Source organism: Telmatherina bonti (genome assembly GCF_933228915.1).
Source record: "Telmatherina bonti genome assembly, chromosome: 23".
NCBI lineage: Eukaryota > Metazoa > Chordata > Actinopteri > Atheriniformes > Telmatherinidae > Telmatherina > Telmatherina bonti.
The window spans coordinates 17,699,188-17,722,556 of NC_136632.1; the positions used below are offsets into that span (position 1 = coordinate 17,699,188).

General features: G+C 41.4%; 2 protein-coding genes across 2 annotated transcripts in view; both read right to left on the reverse strand.

Annotated features, from left to right (window-relative positions):
* Window positions 1-3,881, reverse strand: part of LOC306773171 (DENN domain-containing protein 11-like) — a gene marked incomplete at both ends in the record, with an annotated part of 10,259 nt that extends 6,378 nt beyond the window's left edge. Inside the window, 3 exons of the mRNA XM_079262914.1 lie at window positions 1,477-1,635; window positions 1,873-1,972; window positions 3,479-3,881. Coding sequence (XP_079119040.1) covers window positions 1,477-1,635; window positions 1,873-1,972; window positions 3,479-3,881 — 662 coding nt within the window. The remainder of the gene's footprint in view (window positions 1-1,476; window positions 1,636-1,872; window positions 1,973-3,478) is intronic.
* Window positions 3,882-11,903: 8,022 nt separating this feature from the next.
* On the reverse strand, window positions 11,904-23,369 carry hcfc2 (host cell factor C2; the record flags this gene model as incomplete). Its single annotated transcript, XM_079263147.1, has 17 exons — window positions 11,904-12,626; window positions 12,712-12,784; window positions 12,876-13,173; window positions 13,278-13,463; window positions 13,544-13,687; window positions 13,769-13,821; window positions 13,929-13,973; window positions 14,095-14,209; window positions 16,927-16,988; window positions 17,165-17,374; window positions 17,460-17,705; window positions 17,788-17,891; window positions 17,999-18,083; window positions 18,186-18,388; window positions 21,515-21,675; window positions 21,764-21,912; window positions 23,204-23,369. 17 exons carry the CDS (start codon window positions 23,367-23,369, stop codon window positions 12,617-12,619), a joined length of 2,310 nt encoding a protein of 769 aa, XP_079119273.1. The 3' UTR covers window positions 11,904-12,616.

The following is a 23,369-nucleotide window of genomic DNA, read 5'->3' on the forward strand; positions in this document are numbered from 1 at the left end:
TTCTCTGCAGTTTCTCTGTACATTTAAATGTTCAGAGACACGTTAGCATTTAGCTTTAAAGCTTTTAGGGTAGCTGTTACGCCCCATTTACTCTCCCAATGAAATATTAATACTATTAATAATATTAATACTGTTAAAGTAGGGTAGGTTGAAAGGTTAGAAAGATGGACCCAGTTTTGAACCATATGAGAAAAATACAGCCTGGTGCCTGAGTCTAAAGGTCAGTCTTAGTTACCAGCGTTTATCTGTTTGTGTTCAAGATAACTCAAAAAGTTATGGACAGATTATCACTAAATTTTTAGGAGTTGTTGGAAATGTGAAAACAAAGAACTTATTCAATTTTGGTGGTGATCCAGATCACTGTTTGGATCCAGGAATTTTTTAAAGGACTCTTCAGTGTGCTTAGCGGAGGTTTGGTTTTATGTTTTTTTTTATATTTTGCCAGAGAGACAGAAAACATGTCAGTATTTTAAAACTGTTAAGCAGAGTATTTAGTTAAACGTCTTAAGGTTAGACAGCTGCCGCATCCAGATGCACTGTTTGCCAAGTGTTTCCTGCAAGTATAACAAGCATCACACGATTTTGGACACAACCGTACTCAGAACTGATGTTTATCTGTTCTCTGAGCTTTTATTCAGCACACAGGACAAAGCCAACGTTACTTTGCTTTTAATATTAATGGTTTAAATATTTTACACTGAAGTCTTTGAAATGTCTTTCCCAACAATAAGTTAAAGTTAGAGATTAAGTTTAAATTAGAATAAAAGTCATTCCTCTCAGCTGAGACCAGGAAGCAGTGGCTGAAGTAGACCTGATCAGATGAAAATGGATTTATTTTTCTTCATCCTCTAAATAGTCAGGTCAGAATTTAAGACATGTTCTTTCATGTTCATGTTTGTTGTTCATTTGTACAAGACAAATCATCCAACAAGCTGTCATTTATAATGTAAACCTGTTATGTTTACACCCACCCCTGATGCCTTCTTTTAGCAGGCTAACTTGTGGTGTCATAAAGCTTATATCATCTTGGAGAGGTGTCTGAGACACTCAGATGGCCGCCACAGACACCCGATCTCAGTCCAGCGAAGCACCTTGGGGACACAGTGGTATGTGACAATGCTCCCAACAAATGTGCAGCTACTGTGAAATTCTGCTCCATATGGACCTGAATTTGTCACAGAGAAATGTTTCCAGCATCTTGCTGATTTGCAAAGGATTGACACAACTCAAAAAATAAATAAATTAAAAAAAAGAGTGGGTGATTTGTACATAGTAACTCGACAGAAAGTGTATATCTTATGGTTGAACTTGTCTATTTTTTACGTGAAGTAAAAATACTGCTTTCAGTCTCATAAGTTAATAGTAAAGAGAGATTCTCCTTGCTGCTTGCCGTCCTGATGGAGAGAAATCAGCACCATAGCAGCTGCAGCATGCAGGTAAGCATTTGCTCTGTTGTACAGACTCTTTCCTTCTTACCTGACCTGATGTTCCAGGAAGCTCATATAGCGGTAGAGCAGGGTGTAGGAAGGAGACAAGATCCCCACCGACTTCATCCTCGCCCCCCTCTCTACTGTGCTCTCCACCGCCATGTTGGCAAAGCAGGCAAGGCCAAAGTAGCAGCCCTTACGGAAGTAGCTGTGGAAGGAGGGAAGAGAGAAACAGATGAGACCATGAGTCATGAAAAGCAAATGTGGTGCCAGATGGCTGTGCCTTCTTTTTGCTCCCCCCCCCCCCCCCCCCCCTCTTCACCAGGCAACACTTTCCTGCACTTTGTCCTGCCAGGATGGGGACATTGGGGTGTATCCTTCGCTCATACCACTTGGTTGCTTGGTTGTGCCTTTAAGAGGGTGAACTTTTGATATACACACTTACATGAAGTCTGTGGTGACTCGATGGGAGCCACTGGCGATGGCTTTAAACTCCACTCCCTCCAGGTCCATATCTTTGGGCAAACACCACTCCAGCATATTTCCTATCACACATAAAGGCAGATATAATAACACAGCACACAGAAAAGCAGACAAACACTGACTCATGAATAGATGATGCATTAATTATTGCAACATCATTTTGTATTCATGAGACAAATTTGCCTGGATTCCTTGATATGATCATGTGTCAGCTGAACAGTACAGCAGCAGCTAAGCAAACAGAGGAGTGAGTATAGTTTCCAGGCTTATCATTTTATGTAGAAATATGAGTTGATCTGTCATTAAATTGAGGGTGGAAGTCTGTGTCGCTTTCTGATATTACAAGAATCCTGCAGATATTCAAGATTACCTTGAAAACTGACTAAAAGTCTGATGAAGTGCTAATTATTACACTGTTTATCTGCAAAGACAGAACAGTTAAAGGGTTCCTATTGGGCAAACTAACATCAACACTTTGTTAGCATTTTGACAACCTAATCTTGCTCAAATAAAAAGATCAATAAATAACTCTTTAGGTCTAGAAACCTTTGGGCTTTGGGATCCTAACCATGTGCCGACAAAGCACCGCGAAAAGTGTTGAGCTGCTTCTCGTTTCGTTTCTTTTTTTGTTTCCAAGAAGAAAAGCTTTCCTGTTATTGTTTAAGCATTTGTTCGCTGGGCTTTCTTAAGGTTTTTCAAAAGTTTTATTTGGACACTGGTTGCATTTTCACTCAGCTCAGTCCAGTCAGGTAACACACCATCTATGTGTCATACATAAAATCAGTTCTCTGCTCCTAAATGCTGACTTTCAAGTTAATTGCAATTTTATAAGCAAACATCTTTCAGAGATCAAGAAGAGACGAATGCTTAAGTAAAAAAAAAAAATTCTGTAATGTTTCAGGATAATATTTTACATCCATATGCTCCACCACTATTAAATGGTTTATTATGATACGATAGTAAATGTGTGCCATTCTTTTTTAGTTTACATAAATGCATAGAAAACCTAGTGCTCCACAGTTTTTGTATTTTATAGAAATATATTTAATCACCATAATGGGTAATAATATTAGCCTGACTTAATGTTTTTGGCAGTAAACACACACTCATCTTACTCTTACTAAGCAAGTACTGAATAACAACCACAACCTGTTCATCGCTCTTATCTTTCATGGCCCTGCATGAAATCTCCTGACCCGTCTTTTCACTTTAACTCCAATTATTCTTTATGTGATTTTCCTTCTAGTAAAGTAATCGACCTGGCAACTCCCAGTGGATTACCCCAGTCTTCTCCACATTAAAAATGAATGGGCAAACTCTGCAGAGGGCACCTGCTGATTGATTTTTATCACTCATCTTGACATTTTGTCTGTTTAGCTCTGCAAACAGGCTGTACAGAAAATGTCGTGACTTTGAATGATGTCTCTAAACTTATGATCAGGTCAGAAAAAGCCACACCTGTAGGAGAGGAGTCTGCAGTCATACTGGGATTCAGATATTAATTGGGTTTACTGTAACAAGCGCTGAGGCTTCAAGGCACTTTCTTTACATCATGAATCATGTCCCACCTGATCTGGTGTTGAATGTAACTACAAAGACTGACACAATCTGGTCCTTTTCCTCCCATTTCACCACCCTGTCCTCCAGCGACACCTTCCCAGGTCTTGGATCAGAAAGATGCTCCTCTTTGTCGGTAGGCAGTGATTCATCCGCATTCGTCGGGGTGCTGGAGGTCGAGGGTGGGGCAGCACAGCCGTCTGCGTTTGACACAGACCTGCTGGGAGTGGGACCCCCTGGTCCGCTGCTCCACCCAAATCCCGGCGCGGAGCATCCTGATGAGGCACGGGTGTTGGAGGGACTCGACAGTCGGTCCTTGGTGTGAGCCACCCCCGGTGCTGCACCGCCGGGGTTCTCAGCAGACGGGACCTCCTCCCAGTCCAGCAGAGGGGCTCGGTCCGACCGCTCCACCATCCTGTCGGCGGCCCCGCCTAGTCTGTATCACCGCCGATGATGAACTGCGGTGCAGCCAGCCGCTTCTCCTGTATCCGTGGTCTATACGCTGTTTTCAAGTGCGCGTTTACTCTCAACTTTTTGGTAAAGCCAACGATTACTTCCGGATTTCAAAATAAATCATCTCTCTTCCTCTCTCTCTCTCTCTGGATGCAGTCCGTTTTCATCGAGTAATATTGTCAACGTAATATAAAAAAAACTAAATAAAAACGATTTGTTGCTCAAAACGTGCTACTGGACAGGGTCAGTAGCACCCTGACCCTGTCAAAAAACACAGCAAAAAATATGAAGTGTTTTTTTCTTAACCTCTGTCAAAGTCCTTTACACATGGCAATAAAACCACCTATTCAAAATGTGCAAACTTTAGTCCACCAAACCTGCTTAGTTGGACTTGGTACCTCCTATACTAGTACTTGCACAAATCTTTAAAGTACTTTTACAGTGTACTTTTACTGTAATCAATTGCTAAAGGAAATGAGGAAAAAACTATTTTGGCTCAATTTCGTCCACAAAAGTAGTCCTCAAAGTAGTCCACCAAACCTGTACAGTTTCACTTTGTAAGTCAGGTACTACTTGTCAAAATACTATTAAGTGATTTTGCTTTGAGCTCTAACATTTTTCATGCAGAACACATTGATTTCTTCATTACCATTTATAATCCTTCTCCACACACATATTCTCCCAAAGGATGATTTGGGGGAAATTGCTTTTAATGCTCATGGGACTATGGCTGACAAAGTCTGGACATCTTAATTATAAAGTAAATTTCTGTTACATTTTAACAGGTAGGGTGAAATACAATTATGTTAAATACAAATACAGTTTTGGGACACTTAAACACAGCTAAATGAGCACAAAAACAGAAGCCATCCTTGTTGGCCCTCCAGATCAGATCCAATCTTCTCCCTGTTGTGGAATTTATCTGATAAAAAAAAAAAAAAAAAATCTAAAATTCAACTTTTTTATGATCAATTTATTGACAATGTACAGATGTTGTAAGCAAGAAGGTCTTCAAGAACTACTGCCTCTCTCCCAAGTGTTGACAGTTTTTAGGCATACACCAACCCTACTAGACATAGCTTCTCACTGAAGAACGATAACAGTCAGAGAACAATGAGTTTCTATGCATGATTCTACTAAATCAAGCTGTCTGTCTGTACTTCTAAACTTATTTTAGAATATATCTTCTACTACATAAAAGAATCTTAATGAAGGAGTAACACATTAAAACTTATGCTTTGTACAAAATTTCCACCACACTCCCATCACACCTATTTCTTCTTGAAACCACTGCATCCCTAAATGTACTGTATACTAGAGAGAGTGTGTAGTTTAGTAACTAATGCTATAAATACTATTGTATTCCATCAGTAAAATTCCAGGCAATTATTTGATGTCCTGGTTCACAACCCCTAGCTTTAGACAGTCCCAGAATTCAGGGAGGGCTCTATGAACAGAACTATGATGGCATTTCGACAAGGCAAATAATCTGCTCTGAGCCTATCAAGGCACCATCAAACTTTTAAGAATGAGCATACTTGTCAGTTTACAAGTATATACGATAGATAGTATAACTATATAAACTATATCTAGTACGCTAGTATACTACACTGCGTAGTAGTGTGTGTATATAGAGACACAATACTATTTAATAAGTACAATATGTAGTTGTAGAGTCAGTAAATAAAACTGACTATGCATCTTTGTATAATATGTAGTATACAATATCCACTAGTATTATTATTATAATGTGTGTCTGTAAACCTACAACACAGTTTTTGCAACTGATTCATAACCCCTGCTATACAGAGTCCCAGAATTTGGGGAGGGGACACGGCCCCCTCCCCTACCCACTTCAGTGAGAAGGTTTCTTTTGATCTGGGTTCTGGCAACAGGCAGGATTCAAACTAGACCATGCACCTACTGGTGACTTACAGATCTTTGGCAATGCCACCATGCCACCAAGGACCCTTCACACTTGTCAACTTTCTCCTGGTGCTTTTATCTTTTTCATTTGGACTGTTGGCCTTGAAAAGAAATGGTTCAAATCATAAGGTGTGTTGTCAAGTCCCAGCAGAAGGAAGTTTGCTATGCTCCAGGTTCTTGCACCCAGCAGGATTCAAACTAGTCACTGCACCACTGGTGACATCTGCCAATGCCATTGCACCACTGAGGACTCCTGGGCTGTTCATGTTCTCCTGCTTTTATCTTGTTCACTTGGGACAATGCAGTTGGAAAGCAATAACTTAAAGGATAAGGTTTGCACCCATGTAATCTACACTATGGAGCACCTGCCTATCAGACTGTGCTAGTCTTCCTAGTATGATATACCTTCACTATAAAGACTTTAACTGTTTTTTAAATGTGACTTTTTCAAAGATCAAGAAATTTAGAAAGGAAGGAAGATGCTCTAACAGGGTGTTGAACATGCAGTTTCTAGAAGCTCAGCCTTTTCTTCATCACCCTGAGCTACTCTCTCACACAGCTAAGGTGTGTTTGGAGCATGTCTTACTCTTTCATTTGCTTCTCCTCTTGTTTGTGTCATGATTACTTCTCTCATCAAGTTCATCTGCTCCACCTGAGCTCCTTGATTGATCATCCTTTTCCCCTGCTTCCTGCTTCAGTTAAACCTTCTGTTTCTGCTTCCCTGCCAGATGGTCAGCAGAAGTCATCTTGTTGATGTCTAGCGTGGAGTTTGGTTTTTTTTTTTTTTTTTTGGTCTATGGATTCCTGTCATCAACCCGGGCACGTTCTCTAGGTTTATCTGGTCTTGCTTTTGTTGGAATTTATCTTGTGTTGCCTTTGTTGTACCCTGCGTCTTGCCTGGATTTAGACCTCTGCTCAGAACTACCATAAATTCTTGCCTTCTCTGCTGGGTAAGTAGCCGGTTTCTGCCTTTTATGACCCATGCCTGTCCACGTTTTTAATAAAACCTTACTTTATTCGGACCTTCATTGCTGTGTGCGAGTGTGGCTGAATATCTTGTGTCCTTAAGGATCCCTCCTTACAGTTTCAATACACAATAAAAAAAAAAATTTTTTTTAAATTAGGTCTTACTACATTGATTTAAAACAAACCACCTTAAACTTTCACAGCAACACTTGACACATCTCCAGCATAGAGGCTAGGATAGAAGTGTTATTGGCTACTTTATGGCAAGTGCCTGAAGTTCTTTAGAGACTAATATAAAAAAGCAAACAGTAGTTTGGTTTTGCTGGCTACACATGCTAGTTAACACGACAGGCTTCTCTACTCCTGCAAACAAACTTGATTCTATTTCTGACCCAGTATACCACAGATCACTTTACACCAGAAGTTCAATTTCTCCCAACACTTGACTGGTAGCCGCCATGGGTCTCATCTCCTGCATCCTAATAACTCTTCAACCTGTGGCTGCTGAAAATCCACCAGTAAGCAGTATTTCAACGCATTTCACTGCATTTGCCTGAAGGGCTTGTCAAAAAATTTCCCAGCACCTCTTCTTTGGTTTTTGTTCATCTTTCTCTTGTCTGACATGAGAATCATGGTCCAGGAGGGGAAAGGCATCAGTCCATGGTTATAATTGGTCCAGCCATGCTCTTCACCCATACATGATCACCTTCCTTACAGCTTTTCACTTTATTTTTTTGCCTGTTGACCTACAAGCATAACCAGTAACGTGCTCGTTACAGTATTGGTGTTTTATGTGACAAATCGTTCATGTGACTGCTTGCGGTGAAGTCACATAGCAACCCCACACTTGGTCTGACTGTCCATAAATGACAAATGCTGTGAAGAAAAGTCTAGGCAGAGAAGTTTATAAATGTTCTGATAGTTTTATTCAGTCGCTGCTCATATTCAAAGTTAAAATCCCAAATAACGTAAACCCTATGAAGAGTGGGTCCATTTTAAGCTGTAATACAGCCTAGAAATTAATACAGTGACGGTCGATACCTGTCCAACTGTGTGGACAGGTATCACCTCTGGGGAAAAGGAATGGGTTAGGATTGTAATGTACAGGGGTAGATGTTTCTCATCTGTAAGAACACCTCAGGAGCCTGATTCCAGTTGCATACTGCTGGATGCAGCTTTATTCCTATATTCCTGTACAGAAGTATGACGTGTGTAGTTGTGGTGTAAAGGGGAAAAAGAATCTAATACTTAGTACGAATTAAATACAAATCATAAAATTTAAGTAATTTGCCTATTTCCCTTTAACCCAACGAGGTAATCAAGATTAAACAAGCATTAGACCTAATCAGGTGTACTTTGAAAGAATAGCAAAACAATACTGCCATCCACTTAAACCGACTTAAACCGAATGGGTAAGCAAAGTTTTAAGCTAGCATTACAACAGAACAGATAACCTATTTGACTGTATATATGATGTAGAGACTGACAGGTGCAAATATAACACACAATCATATAAACAGTGGAATAGTCAGAATACTTTAACAATGTACATTAACTTTCCAGGAGCCCAGTGAAAATACCAGCTGCGTGCTAGTCAAACAGATAACACAGGAGAATACAATAAAGGTTTGAACCATCCGTAGCAGATACTGAACTTGCATATTGACAGTGACGTCTACCAGCATATATGTTGAAGTTTCACTTAGTGTTGGATCCTTGTTTTTTCTTTGGATGGAATAAAGCTTTTTGAGCCACCTACCTAACAGGGAATATACAAAAGTATGACAAAATTACAAATGTAGAGAAAAAAAACTAAAGCAGGAAACATACAGAGCATGTTGGTCTAACAGTTGTATCTCACAGGTTGATAAGTAAAAGGTGTTTTATTACATTTTTAAAACGTATTTAGATCAATTCCATATGAAGCTGGGGTAAAAAGCTTCAAATACAGCTTGTCTTTGTAGGGGTCTTAGTCTCCCGAAATTATATTGCCACTGCTTTTTACCTTTGATTAAACAAACAGACTTCAGGCACATTTAACAATGCCAGATATTTAGAAAAATATTAAATGTGGGTATTAATTTGGTAGTACAATACGGCAGTGGCACCTAAATGGACAAATAAAAAGAATAATTACCACATTCCCTACTTATTATAATACAGTTGCTGTGCAAACAAATGAGGAAAAAAATTCTTCATACGAAATCATCTTATACAAGAACATGTTACATAAGCAAAATTACATAACACCATTTAAAACAAAAATAAATGGTTCCTACCTAGCACATGCAATGACATCCAACACGCATGTGCTACTCTCTCATTGCCATCAACATTCCTAACACAACACAAAATATAGATTGAAATCAACATGTTGAACAAAACTTTCATTATATAACAAGATTGTGCTGATTGCTTATTAAATAACATAGGATGGTTAACGATTTCTTTCCTCACCACTGGCATGTGCAATCTTCCACTTCCAGAGTGCTTCCTGTCTACTTCCTGGAAATTTTTCCCCATGAGCACCTTAAACAAGGAGATCACCTTTACCAACACATCGATAGGCCCCTGCTGTTCACAATCGGGATTAAACTTCCAGATTTGTCTTAAAGTGGATTTTGCAAACTATTTCTACAGCACATATTCTGTTCTTTTTCCACCACCTGGCTACATATAGAGCAATGTGTTTTATGTTTGCAAAAAAAAAAATATTCGCAGAAATGAAATACTAAATGCCTGTAATGACAAATAAATGCAGTTAGCGGGACTAAATGTGATCTAATAACCAGTGTAAATGTGATTCTACTGTGTTCCTGTTTCTCTTTATCCTTTACCAGATTATCATTGCATTCACACTATTGTGCTCCTGTTTCTCTTTGTTAGTGTGGCCCTTGTGGTCCTGTGTTTAAATTATGTTATGTCAAGACAATAAGATGGCTAAATGACTGATATGAGGAAAACAAATGTTTAAAAAAACAAAAACATATCAGCACAATTGCTTGATAGGAACTGTAGATCCAATCCTCAGGAAATGGTTATCCTCTAAGTGGAAAAACAAAAAAAATGAACAGTAATCATAGGATCAACGTAATATGTCTGCCCCATCATCACTCAGTACTTGAGTCATGACCTCACACTATTAACTTGCCAAATATCAAGTTTTTCTATCTTTGTACTCGAAAAAATAATTATTTTTGTTGGATTGACAGTGACTTCTGGCTTCAGTAACACCTGAAACGTGACACCTCAGAATAAATGTTGCCTTTATTTCTAACGTTCTATTCATATCAATACACTGAATGTGATTAATAATATTGACCTAATGTAATGTGTGAACTGGTGCATAAAGGTTTTAACATTAAACCATTATGAATGGCTACAATGCTTATTTGCTTTCACAAATTTGACAAATTGGGGTGAGAAAAAAAAACAAAAAAAAAACAAACCACTTACCTCCTGCACTGAAACTCCACTCTTTCCTAGCTTTGGCTAGCCTTCTGTGTAAACAACCCTGTGGAATTATGGGTAAATGTTTCTCAGGGCGTTTCTCTTGATAAACACAAAGCCGTGTCCAGATGTTAGTTCTCACGTTTATACAACCTCCTTGTGATTTAGTGTTGAATTATTTATCATTCCGGACACTTCATAATGATTTTCTAATGAATGGATCAACGACATGTCTCAACATGTTTCACCAGATTTCATTTAACTTTAAAGCATAACTGCCTTTTGAAAAAGCAGATATATGTAAACATTGTTTACATACATAAGTAAACACAAAAAAAATGCACATTAGCGGAGACGATACAAGACAACATGGAGGGACCATCCTGACTTCTATGCCAGGAGATTGAGCTCAATCTATACTGTATTCTCCCAAATGTAAATAAAAGACAATCCTATGATGTGCTTGCACAGAGGCCTATCTCCATAAATGAGCAAAGCATTAAACACACTGTCAATAAATTCTGGTTCAACATCTCTAAATATCCAGAAACACGACAAATGATTGTTGTTTCAAATTCAGAAATCTTTGGTGTCTGCTTAACAAAACATAAAAATCATATTGCTCTACTGGTCCCCATTTACACCTTATTGGGCCATAAAGAGAACAACTTCACATCTATTACACATCCAGGACGGACAGTATTTGCCTGTTGCTTTTACAAGTACTTCTAACACACAGGTAGTGCTAAAAATCTGACATATTGATTATTTTCATTGTTAAAAGTTATCACCACTAAAGTCTAACGTCTTGGTGGTGCTGTAACCAAAATTTTCCCACAGGGATTGTTAAAAAAAATCAGTCTGCAGTTTCACAAAACAGGTTGAAAGGATACAATATACTCTGTGAGCAAACTAGAGCTGATCCATGAAACTCTCAGAGGTAAGAGAGCTCAACTAAGAGGTAAGGAAACATAATTAAAAAATGAGAGAAAATAAAAGTGACTCTCCCTGGATTATTGGGTGTTGCACATTGTGAATGATGAGAAAGAAAGTTATATCTATTCATTCAGCAGTATTATACAGTTGCATTATCTGTGGTATTTTTGCTTCGACTTCAATAGTCTTTTACATCTTTTGGTAAGAAATGTGATGTAAAAGCTAAGAAATTGTTGTTTCATTATCCAAATTACATAATTAACCAAGAATTAATGACTACAACGGTCAGCACCATGATTTTTTCAATCTGGACTCCATTTTCATTTATTTTTGGAGCATAAAATGTTCAAACCGTTAAAAAGCTGCAACAGCCAAAGAAGCAATGAAGTGGTCAAACTGACCAATCAAAATGGGTGAAAGAGAGGCGGCAGCTGTCCAGTAAAGTGGAGTAACGTCACAAATTGGACCCTTACTTTTGGCTTTTTCCAAAACTGTCAAATTTCCAAACTTTTGAGAAAATCAGATGTGATGCGCTGGTGTTGATGAACTTAACCGTCATATGTAATTACAATTGCAAGTTTCCAAATGTCTAATTACATAACAAGCTCCCCTGTGCAGATAATAAAACTTTAATTGGAAGACAAAGACGCAGAGAAAAGGGTCCATTTCTCAGTCTGTCAGCACCCTACTCATGATGCTGTCATCAGATAATTATAATCTGAACCTGTAGTTCAGGCACTGGAGATGAATGTCCTGTTATAAGATATAGTGTTCCGGATCACTACATTTATCAATATTTTACACACAACTCCAACTAAAAAAAAAAAGTTGAAAGTTTGCAGCATTTTCCTAAAAATGAGTGAATTGAAACCAAAGCAAAAAAGGATGGAGACATACCAAAAATATAGATCTTTTGAGTACCATGCAGTTTTGTATAATGACAACAAAACATTGAACTTCATTACCAAACCTGGGTCATACATCAGTATAAACATTCCCTAATCTATCAAGTTGATACATATTTCATATTAGAGTTTTTAAAAAAGGACTTTGAGATAAAGTCTTTTTAGAATCAACTTCTTCCATGGGACATTTCCTCCAGTCTGTGTTGCAGTCCTATAAAGCATTAGTGGCTGCTGAATTAAGCACCACAGCATCTTTAACCATGTAAAACAGGCTGTTATTAATTCTCTAACAATCAGTGGGACCTTCATTTTACATGTTATCGAACAAAACATTTTGTGAGATAAAACAGTCACATTATAAAAACATCCTGCGAACATGTGACAGTTTACAGATTAATAATTAAATACAGAAAAATAAATTTAAAAAACTCTTGGAAATGTTCATCTTTTGAGATGCGTACACTGCAAGTTCCTGAGTAAACAATTTTCTGGACTGATGTGGTCCAAACCATCTCAGCTGGAGCTGGAAGACAAGTGTGAAGTTCATGACAGTAAGTTCATGTTTGAAGGAAAAATGAGCTGTAAAGATGAGAGGTCTGTGTGCTTACCTGTCTGCAGCATCTTGGTCTGCCTCTGCACCACTGCCTGCTCTGGAGGCAGATTCTTGCAATTTAATTGGATCTGCAAAGATAATAAATGCATAAATAAATAAAAATCAAGACAATGTCTCCACCTGAAAAGACAAGTAGTAAGAAAGCTGAAGCTGGTCCACCTTGAATCCAACGGATCTGCGTTGCTGGACCATAGCCTTGCTCGTTCTTTGCAGCAATTCGGAAGACTATGGCTGGACGGTTGGATGACGAGCTGTCTATGTGGGCGTTGTCCAGGTGGGAGGAGCTAACAGAACAGGATGTCTTTGTGCCGCGATATATCCGGATGAAAGCCATCTGACCTGGGCGCTCTGAACTTGAAGAGCGGCTCTTTCTGACCGCCAGGTACATGGAATATTCCAGGATCCGACCTGATGGGGATGTGGGAGCCTCCCAGTTGATTTGAACTGAATCGCTGGCCTTTTAGGAAAAAGGACGTCAAGTGAATTAGAAATAAATTCCACAGATAATGTGTTAACTTTCTGTATTAATGGACTCCATTTGTCCCTGAAACCATGTGTCACCTTGGTTATTTTGACAGCAGAGGGCGCTCCAGGAAAGCCGGGTTGGCATGTTTTGAACTCGCTTACTGGGCTAAAGTCTCCCTGGCCAAAGCAGTTGATGCCTGCAACTCTGAACCTGTAGGTCTGACCTGGAGTCAGATCCTGCTTCTCCCGGCCCTGGTAGTCCTTCGGCCCAGGTAGTTTCTTCTGAAGAAAGGATGGAAAAAGCACAAGTAGCACCAACGGACATCATCTTCAAAGGGAACCACTGTCTCTATTTTTATTACCTCTTTATTATTTGGGAGTCTACCACCCACAGCTGACATAACCTGGTCGCTTTCAGCAGGTAGAAAATAGCGGATGACCTCACAGAAGAGTGTTTTGAACACACCAACATCGAACCACATCGATTCGTCAGGAGTTTCCTGGACCTGAAGGTAAGAGGTTACATTTTTATTTTCAAGTCAGTCAAATTAAGAAACTATGAACTCCAGTTCAGAGGGAGATCTGACCTGATCTGGGTGAGCGTACAACTCGGTCTTGTCAGTAGAAGCAGATTGTTTGTCTGGGGGAAAAAAAAGCAAATAAAACCTGGATGAGATTAACATTCCTAACTATCTACTGCAGTCTGGCTTCTTTCTGAAAACAGGAGCCTTAAAGCTTCGTCAGTACCTGCTGAACTGCTTTTTTCTGCTGCTGATGGCACCTGTCCAACAGCTACATAAACACAGAAGGAAAGTGAAAAATGTCAAAGGACAATTTCACAGCCAAGAAACAGAGGTGAAAGCTCATTCTAAGAAAAGCAGCCACAAAGCTTTGGTGATTCGACAAGACTCACTGCAGCGTTTGGAGTCACTGTCCGACACTTCTCTCCGGGCACTTTCTCCATTCGCTTGAATTTCTTCTAAACCATTCGAGCCCTCAACTGAATTATCCTGCTGCTCTAAACTATCCTGAAAAATACAAGGGAAAAAAAGAAATATTACAATAATACATATATAATATATAAATATTATATATATTTATATCCATCCATCCATCCATCTTCTGCTGCTTATCGATGCGAAGGAGCAGCGGCTCTACTCTGAGCCCCTCCTGGATGACTGAGCTCCTCACCCTATCTCTAAGGGAGAGCCCGGCCACCCTGCGGAGGAAACTCATTTCAGCCGCCTGTATACGAGATCTCGTTCTTTCGGTCACGACCCACAGCTCATGACCATAGGTGAGGGTAGGAACGTAGATTGACTGATAAATCGAGAGCTTCGCCTTCTGGCTCAGCTCCTTCTTCACCACGACAGACCGGCGCAGAGTCCGCATTACTGCAGACGCCGCACCGATCCGTCTGTCGATCTCACGCTCCATCCTTCCCTCACTCGTGAACAAGACCCCGAGATATTTAAACTCCTCCACTTGAGGCAGGACCTGACTCCCGACCCGGAGAGGGCAATCCACCCTATTCCGGCTGAGGACCATGGTCTCAGATTTTGAGGTGCTGATTCTCATCCCAGCCGCTTCACACTCGGCCACGAATCGCTCAAGCGAGAGCTGGAGATCACGACCAGATGAAGCCAACAGGACCACGTCATCCGCAAAAAGCAGGGACCCAATCCTGAGGCCACCAAGTCGGATCCCCTCAACCCCTCGGCTGCGCCTAGAAATTCTCGAAGCCGTCCGGAAGTCTTTCTCCATGGCCTCGCCGAACTCCTCCCATGCCCGAGTTTTTGCCTCGGCAACGGGCAAAGCCGCATGCCGCTTAGCCCGTCGGTACCCATCAGCTGCCTCCAGAGTCCCACAGGCCAAGAAGGCCCGATAGGACTCCTTCTTCAGCTTGACGGCATCCCTCACTGCTGGTGTCCACCAACGAGTCCTGGGATTACCGCCACGACAGGCACCAACGACCTTGCAGCCACAGCTCCGGCTGGCCGCCTCAGCAATAGAGGCACGGAACACAGCCCATTCGGACTCAATGTCCCCCGCCTCACCCGGGACATGTTCGAAGCTCTGCTGAAGGTGGGAGTTGAAGCTCGCTCTGACAGGGGACTCAGCCAGACGTTCCCAGCAGACCCTCACAACACGTTTGGGCCTGCCAGCTCTGACCGGCTTCCTCCCCCACCATCTGAGCCAACTCACCACCAGGTGGTGATCAGTTGACAGCTCCGCCCCCCTCTTCACCCGAGTGTCCAAGGCATGTGGCCGCAGGTCCGACGATACGACTACAAAGTCGATCATTGAACTGCGGCCCAGGGAATCCTGATGCCAGATGTACATATGGACACTCTTATGCTGGAACATGGTGTTCGTTATAGACAATCCATGACGAGCACAGAAGTCCAACAACAAAACACCATTTGGGTTCAGAGGGGGGGGACCATGCCTCCCAATCACTCCCCTCCAGGTCTCACTGTCATTGCCCACGTGAGCATTGAAGTCCCCCAGCAGAACAATGGAGTCCCCAGAAGGAGCACCCTCCAGCACTCCCTCCAAGGACTCCAGAAAGGGTGGGTACTCTGAACAGCTGTTCGGTGCATAAGCACAGACAACAGTCAGGACCCGTCCCCCCACCCGGAGGCGGAGGGAAACTACCTTTTCATCCACCGGGGTAAACCCCAACGTGCAGGCACCAAGCTGGGGGCTGATGAGAATGCCCACACCTGCTCGGCGCCTCTCACCATGAGCAACTCCAGAGTGGAAGAAGGTCCAGCCCCTCTCGAGGGTACTGGTTCCAGAGCCCAAGCCATGCGTCGAGGTGAGTCCAACTATATCTAGTCGGAACCGCTCAACCTCGCGCACAAGCTCAGGCTCCTTCCCCACCAGAGAGGTGACATTCCACGTCCCTAGAGCCAGCTTCTGCAGCCGGGGATCGGACCGCCAGGGTCCCCGCCCCTTGCTGCCGCCCAGCTCACATTGCACCCGACCCCTACGGCTCCTCCCGCAGATGGTGAGCACACGGGAGGTGGGGCCCATGTAACCCTTTCGGGCTGAGCCCGACCGGGCCCCATGGGCGAAGGCCCAGCCACCAGACGCTCGCTCTCGTACCCCGCCTCCAGGCCTGGCTCCAGAGGGGGGTCCCGGTAACCCGCGTCCGGGCAAGGGAACATTCATGCCCAGGTTGGTCGTCATCATAGGGGTCTATGAGCCGTGCTTGGTCTGGTCCCTCCCCTAGACACCTGTTTGCCATGGGTGACCCTACCAGGGGCATAAAGCCCCCGACAACATAGCTGCTAGGATCTTCGGGACGCACAAACCCCTCCACCACGATAAGGTGACGGCTCAGGGAGAGGATATATTTATATATTAATATAAAAATATATATATTAATATTATTATATTAATATTATTATATTAATATATATATATATATATATATATATATATATATATATATATATATATATATATATATATATAAGATCCTTCTTTTCCTCATACTGTAAGGAAACTGGAACTTGCTTAATAATGTGAAAAAACTTCCTTAAGTTGTTTCCTTATAATCAAGCTCACTTGGGACACTACTGATAAAAAATCTAAGATACTTATCAGTGATGTAAACTGACTGGAGAAACAACACAAGCAAAATCTTTAACAGAAAAACTGAAACCCTTAAATTAAATGATCATTTCTGGTGAATCTCAGTACCTGATGCAACATGACATGAAATAGTGACACCAACCTGGGCTGAAGCTTTCTCTTCTTGGCCAGTGTTTTCATCATTTTGCTGGTGGTACTGGATGCCTGAAAAGACAAAAATTTACAGCTAAATTGATATAAACCCACTCAGGTTGTTTATTTTTTCCACTTCTTGGGTTCTATTTAAACACCGATTAATTCCATGTTTAAATGAATTCACTTATCTTTGTTAAATGTTCAAACAGCGTGATGATTTTACTTCATATTTCCACTGTTCTTACCCGCAGGATGTTTATTTTTCCCCATGTGCCCATCTGTTCCAGTTGGCTCAACTGGTTTGGGGAGTGGATTGCGGCCAGCAGGGCTGGGAGGACACACGGGCTGGATCTGAAGGATGTAGCAGTCTGCAGCAGCCAGGGGGCGCCATGCAACATGCAGCATGCTTACAGTGGATTTGATGAGCATCACTGCCTCTGGAGTAGCTGGCAGATCTGAAGGCAGAAGATAAGGAGATCTTTTAATTTGAACCCTTATATGCTTTGTGTTGGTTTGCAGCACAGACCCTGCTGTCCTCACCTGTCTCTAGGTACCAGAGGTCCTTGCAGCACACTTGGTAATTCCAGCTCTTGCGGTATCCATCACGGCCACTCCAGATGTAAAGCCTGGAGCCGACAGCAGTGGCGCAATGGCCGGCCCTGGCTCTGGGCCTGCAGGCATACGGGTCATCACTAAGGGGCCCTTGGCTCTGCATCCCCTGGCTCTGAAGCTGGTACTCAACATCATCCTGCTGCTCTGGGTCAAGGCTTTGCCAACACATGGTGTCTGTGACAGAGAAACCAGATAACTGTCAACTTACTGGCCTCAATAAATCATGCATTTCAGTTTTGACATCAGAAGTACAAACCTAAGTTGAGTGCACTTAATGAGCTTGTACAGATCCATTCGGTTTCTGAAGAAATATGTTTGTCTGACTCTGGAACAGGGATCCAGCCACCAAAAACATACATCCTGCACACAGATGAACACAATGACATCTGCACTGCTCACTTACTAAAAAAGGGGGAAAAAATCAATCATTTGGTGCCATCTGAAGCCAAAAACAAAGAATGACTTACTTATTTCCAATCATATTCGCAGAGTGAAGACTTCTAGGAAGTGGAGTGGGACCTCTCGTTTCAGGTGTCGACCAAACCATTGAGTCTGAGAGGGAAAAAAGAAAAAGATGAGAGTAACGTAAGAATGTTTGGTTTTCTTCCTGAAGCCAGCAAACAGTCAATAAAACCTCATAAAAACAAGTCCCACCAAGATCAAGCTGCCAGATGTCATTTAACCGGCATCCTTGCATCCCTCCAAAGATATAAAGCTTTGGAGAACCGAGGCCAGTGTAGCCAACACAGGTGTGAGACTCTCGTGCTGAGGGACAACCACCCTTCATCTCAGGGATGTTCCAGCCTCTAACTCCTGATACTGCCTGCAACTCCAGCTCATAAAAGTCATCCAGGTACCTAAAATTACCAAAAAGACAAAACAATTAATCCAGAAAAAATAAAAAAGAAAGCCAGGAGAGGAAATTCAGCTTTTATCTGTTGCTTATGTGATGCAATTAAGAGCAATGATGCATGAAGTAAATAAAAAAAATTCAAAAGAGTTTTCTTTATTTATTTTATTTTTATTTCATAGGGTCAAGTATGCTCCAAGAATGATGGCACATACTACAGAATTTTAGCCAAGACTAATTCTCAGTGCCCATCCCTAGTTGGGCTTTTACACAATAAGAAAGTATAAACAGTTTACATTGCATTGCAAAAATTAAGAGTTACACACACGCACACATATACATACACTACTCACAAAAAGTTAGGGATATTTGGCTTTCAGGTGAAATTTATGGAAAATGCAATATGTTCACGCTACAGTGATATATCATAAAAGTAAGACATTTAAGTAGAAGGATGCACTACTGATTTCCTCATCTCAAAAAATTCATTCAACACAAAAGGTAACAACAATGGTAGTTACACCACAACAAAAAATTTGAACGTCTCAATATCTCGTCATGTGCCCTTGAGCATCAATTACAGCTTGACAACGACGTCTCATGCTGTTCACAAGGCAACTTATTGCCTGCTGAGGCATGGCATCCCACTCTTCTTGAAGGGCAGCCCTCAGGTCATTGAGGTTCTGGGGTGCAGGGTTTCGAGCCTCTACACGACGGCTCAGCTGATCCCACAGGTTTTCAATGGGATTCAGGTCTGGAGAGAGTGCAGGCCATTCCATTTGAGGTACACCAGTCTCCAACAGCCGTTCCCTGATGATGTGGCCTTGATGAGCAGGAGCATTGTCGTCCATGAAGATGAAATTAGGCCTGTGCTGTTCATGTAGGGGCACAATCACTGGATTAATGTTATTCAGGTAGTATGGGCTTGTCACTGTACCATTCACAAAGTGTAGGGCAGTTCTGTACCAAGTGGACACCCCTGCCCACACTGTAACACCGCCACCACCAAAAGCTCGCCTGGTGACAACAGTGGCTGATGCATAGCGCTCTCCCTGACGTCTCCAACATGGTTGCCGGCCATCATTTCTGCTCAGTGTGAATCGACTTTCATCAGAGAACAGCACTGAGGCCCACTGGTTCCTCGTCCAGCGTAAATGCTCCCTGGCCCATGCAAGACGATGAGGCCTGTGCCTGGTGGTGTGGTCAGGTACCCGTGCAGGTCGTCTAGCACGCAGACCACGCTGATGTAAACGGTTTCGAATGGTCTGACGTGACACTTGGGTGCCTCTCACCTCTCTTAAACGTGCCTGGAGTTGAGTGACATTTATCATCCGGTTTCTCAGGGCAGTGTTCACAATGTAGCGGTCATCAGCACGGGATGTGGCCAAAGGACGTCCACTTCTAGGCCTTTCTGTGACTCTTCCAGTCTCTCCATATCTCTGTTGCAACCTGCTGATGACACTCTGTGACACTCCAAGCTCAGCGGCCACTTCTGTCTGAGAACGTCCTGTTTGAAGCATCGCAATGGCAAGGGACTGTTGTTCCATTGTTAGGTGTCGTCTTGGTCTCATGATGTCAAAATGTGAACAGCATGATGAGGACAACTGTTTAAACACCAGCTCTAATTGAACCAGGACATTTATTGGTCAACTCAAGGATCACACACCTGCCGTGATTTTTGCCGTTAAGCTCCTTGTTAGAGAACAGCAACTTGTGCAAAATTTATTGAAACATTTAACAGTTGGACATGTGCATTTAAAAGCTTAGAGAAGATCACATTAAGTTCACCTGTACAGGTTTGAATGCATTTTAGGCTTGTTGTGAAATTTCACCCAAAAGCTGAATATCCCTAACTTTTTGTGAATAGTGTATATATATATACACACACACACACAAAATACAAATATGTATATTCATCCATTTTCCGAACCGCTTATTCCAATTCAGGGTCGCGGGGAAGCTGGAGCCTATCCAGGCAGGGTCCACCCTGGACAGCTCGCCAGTCCATCGCAGGGCCACACACAGAGAGATGAACCACCACTTATGCTCACACTCACTCCTAGGGGCAATTTAGAGTGACCAATTAACCTAACATGCACGTCTTTGGATGGTGGGAGGAAGCTGGAGTACCTGGAGAGAACCCACGCATACATGGGGAGAACATGCAAACTCCACACAGAAAGGCCACTGACCAAACCAGTCAAGGATCGAACCAGCGACCTTCTTGCTGTGAGGCCACAGTGCTAACCACTGCGCCACCGTGCAGCCCACAAATATGTATATATACACCAAAATGTAAAACTGTCAATAAAATTCAGTCCAAAATAAGAACATTGTAAATGCATTCAATCTAAACTACCAGTTTGCCACCCACAATACTAAAGGTGAGTGCAGGCCTGATTTGTCTTTATCCAATTCTTAAGTCTGGAAGTAAACCTTTTAAAATCCGGTATGGTCTTAAGGTCTGTTGGAAGCAGACCTTAACCTAGGTTCCTTAACCTAGAACTCTTCACAGAAAAGGCTGTCTGCCCAAAACTCGTCCTAAAATAGGGGATCTTACAGTCATGGTTTGTCACACTTCTGGTAACTCTGCTGCTGTTTTGTCTCTCCACACATGTGCTTAGAGGCTCAGGTACTAAATAATAGATACATCTGTAAATTAATTTAATAAAGGAGAAATTGATTAAGCTGTCAAAGCTCATCAGATTGTATATTTTTGTTGTTTTTTTATCCATAACTTTTAATGCTCTGTTATATAGTGAACCTACACATTAGGTTGCAGTTGGAGCGGCCAGAGCCCATGTTGTCATGCAGTATGATATATGAGAAAATATCATAGCATGCATGTACAACTGGGCAGCCTTGTTTGGTATGTAATTTCTGATTAATTTAAGGCAGTTTAGATGATTTTGTATTATTTTAGATATTGTCTTTATATGCTTATCAAATTTAAGTTGTGGATCTAAAACCAGTCAAAGATATTAAAATTTCATTTCTGTATTAACTACTTTTTTTTTTTTTTGTAAATGTTAAATATATTGTTTAAATCTAATTTCCTAATAGTTCAGGTCTCATTAGTCACATACAAGTCAAAAGTCAGACAAAACTAAGAGCAAGAGTATCTCCACAATACCTTGGCACGTTGCCATTTGGGTCCTCACTGTCATTTGCTAGTCCTCCGAACAGGTAGCACTTATTCCCCACAAGAGTAAAACTGTGTCCAATCCGAGGACATGGAGGTGAGCCACTTTTGGGTGCCCTTGGCTTTAGCTTCTTCCAAAACCAGCGGCTGGCCTAAGAAACCAAGACAAGATTTTTTTTAAAAGTGCTTTTCACCACAGTAACAGCACCAGTGTAAGTCCCTACTGAAAACATGCTTTACCTGAAGTTCATACAGGCTGTTGGTGTATTTCCCATACTCAACCATACCACCGAATACTAATACTCTGGTGCCTTCACATACAAAGCCATGGGCAGCGCAGCCAGGTGGGATGTCACCCCTCACAGCAGGCAGAAACCACTGCTTGGAGACTGAAATACAGGAATATGTCAGCCATGTCAATAAATAAATATCAGGGGAACAACTGTTTTAAGATTTTAAATGATAGGTAAAAACCAAAATTGCAAAATCTAAGTGAAAATAGTTTCTTAATTAGGTTTAATTTTTTCTTATTTAGCTGAGTGGAAAATAATAACATGAGCTTATCTAAATCATAAGCTATAACAAACAAGTTTATTCCCGTTTGCTTGTTTCTCTCGCGAGATCTGTAAAACTGACAGTTCAGCGTTCTGTGCTTTTCACACATGCAGCACTTCGTTTTAGTTTTGGTTTATTTAGGATCCCCATTAGCTGTAGCAAGCTATTCTTTCTGAGGTCCGGCAGAATTATAACATCAAAACAAAAAACTTGTAAAAAGTTACACAGCACATCAGCGCTTCAGTTCAAACCTGTAATACAAGCTTTTTACATTTTCAAATTCATCTCTTTACATCCATTTGTACATACTAATATGCATGCATGTCATGTCCATTCATGTTACATTGTATCATATAAACTATTCATTCACAAAGATATGCTTACTCATAATTGGATATCAACCTATTTATTTGATTATCTACAATACACCTCTGTCCACATTATCAGTTTGTTTACTCTATTACACGTTAATTTGTATCTATTATACTTTCATCACCAAATCCTTATAATTATGATTTATATAGATACCTGTACTTTTGAAATATAGTCTTTTAATAATATTTTAAAGTTTTTTAGGTCAGTCGTTAACTTAATGTTCTTCGGTAGTGAATTCTATATTTTGATGCCTCTATACAGAACAGTCATTTTTATGAATGTGTCTACATGTCACAACGGACAGAAATACCAAACTTCATGAAAGCTGTTCATACCCCAGTGGCTGAAAGAAAATGTGCATTATGGGTAGTTACAACAAAGTATTTGAAACGCTTTAAGACGAAAATGATAACATCCTTTCTGGACATAGTTTTGTTTCATCAGCAAGTAAAACATATGAACAGTGCAGGGATACAAACAACTCTTGTTCATTAGGATGCCTGTATAAGTGATAGTCCAGCTAAAGTTAGCCGGCTAAGGTAACACCATACGACTTAAGATACAGCACAGCCTGTAATCTAAAAGTACAAAAACAAATTATTATGATAAATAAATTGTGTTTTCTAAAGAGCCACTTGAAGCACTCATCATATGGCTCGTTAGCTTTTATGCTCACTGGATATACTCTGGAGCATGCTAAAAACATTAGCCGCTAACTTAATAGCTAGCATGAAGCTAACGTTAGCGTACCAGTATTGTAAACATGAAGGTCTTCCGCTATCCCCTCGTTTCCACCTCCGAATACGATAATCAATTCCCGGATGGCAGCTGCACGGTGTCCGTGCCTGGAGCGCGGTACCACTCCCGTAACAGAATGAACTTTCCTCCATTGCGGCTCCTCGTCACTGGCGTTCAT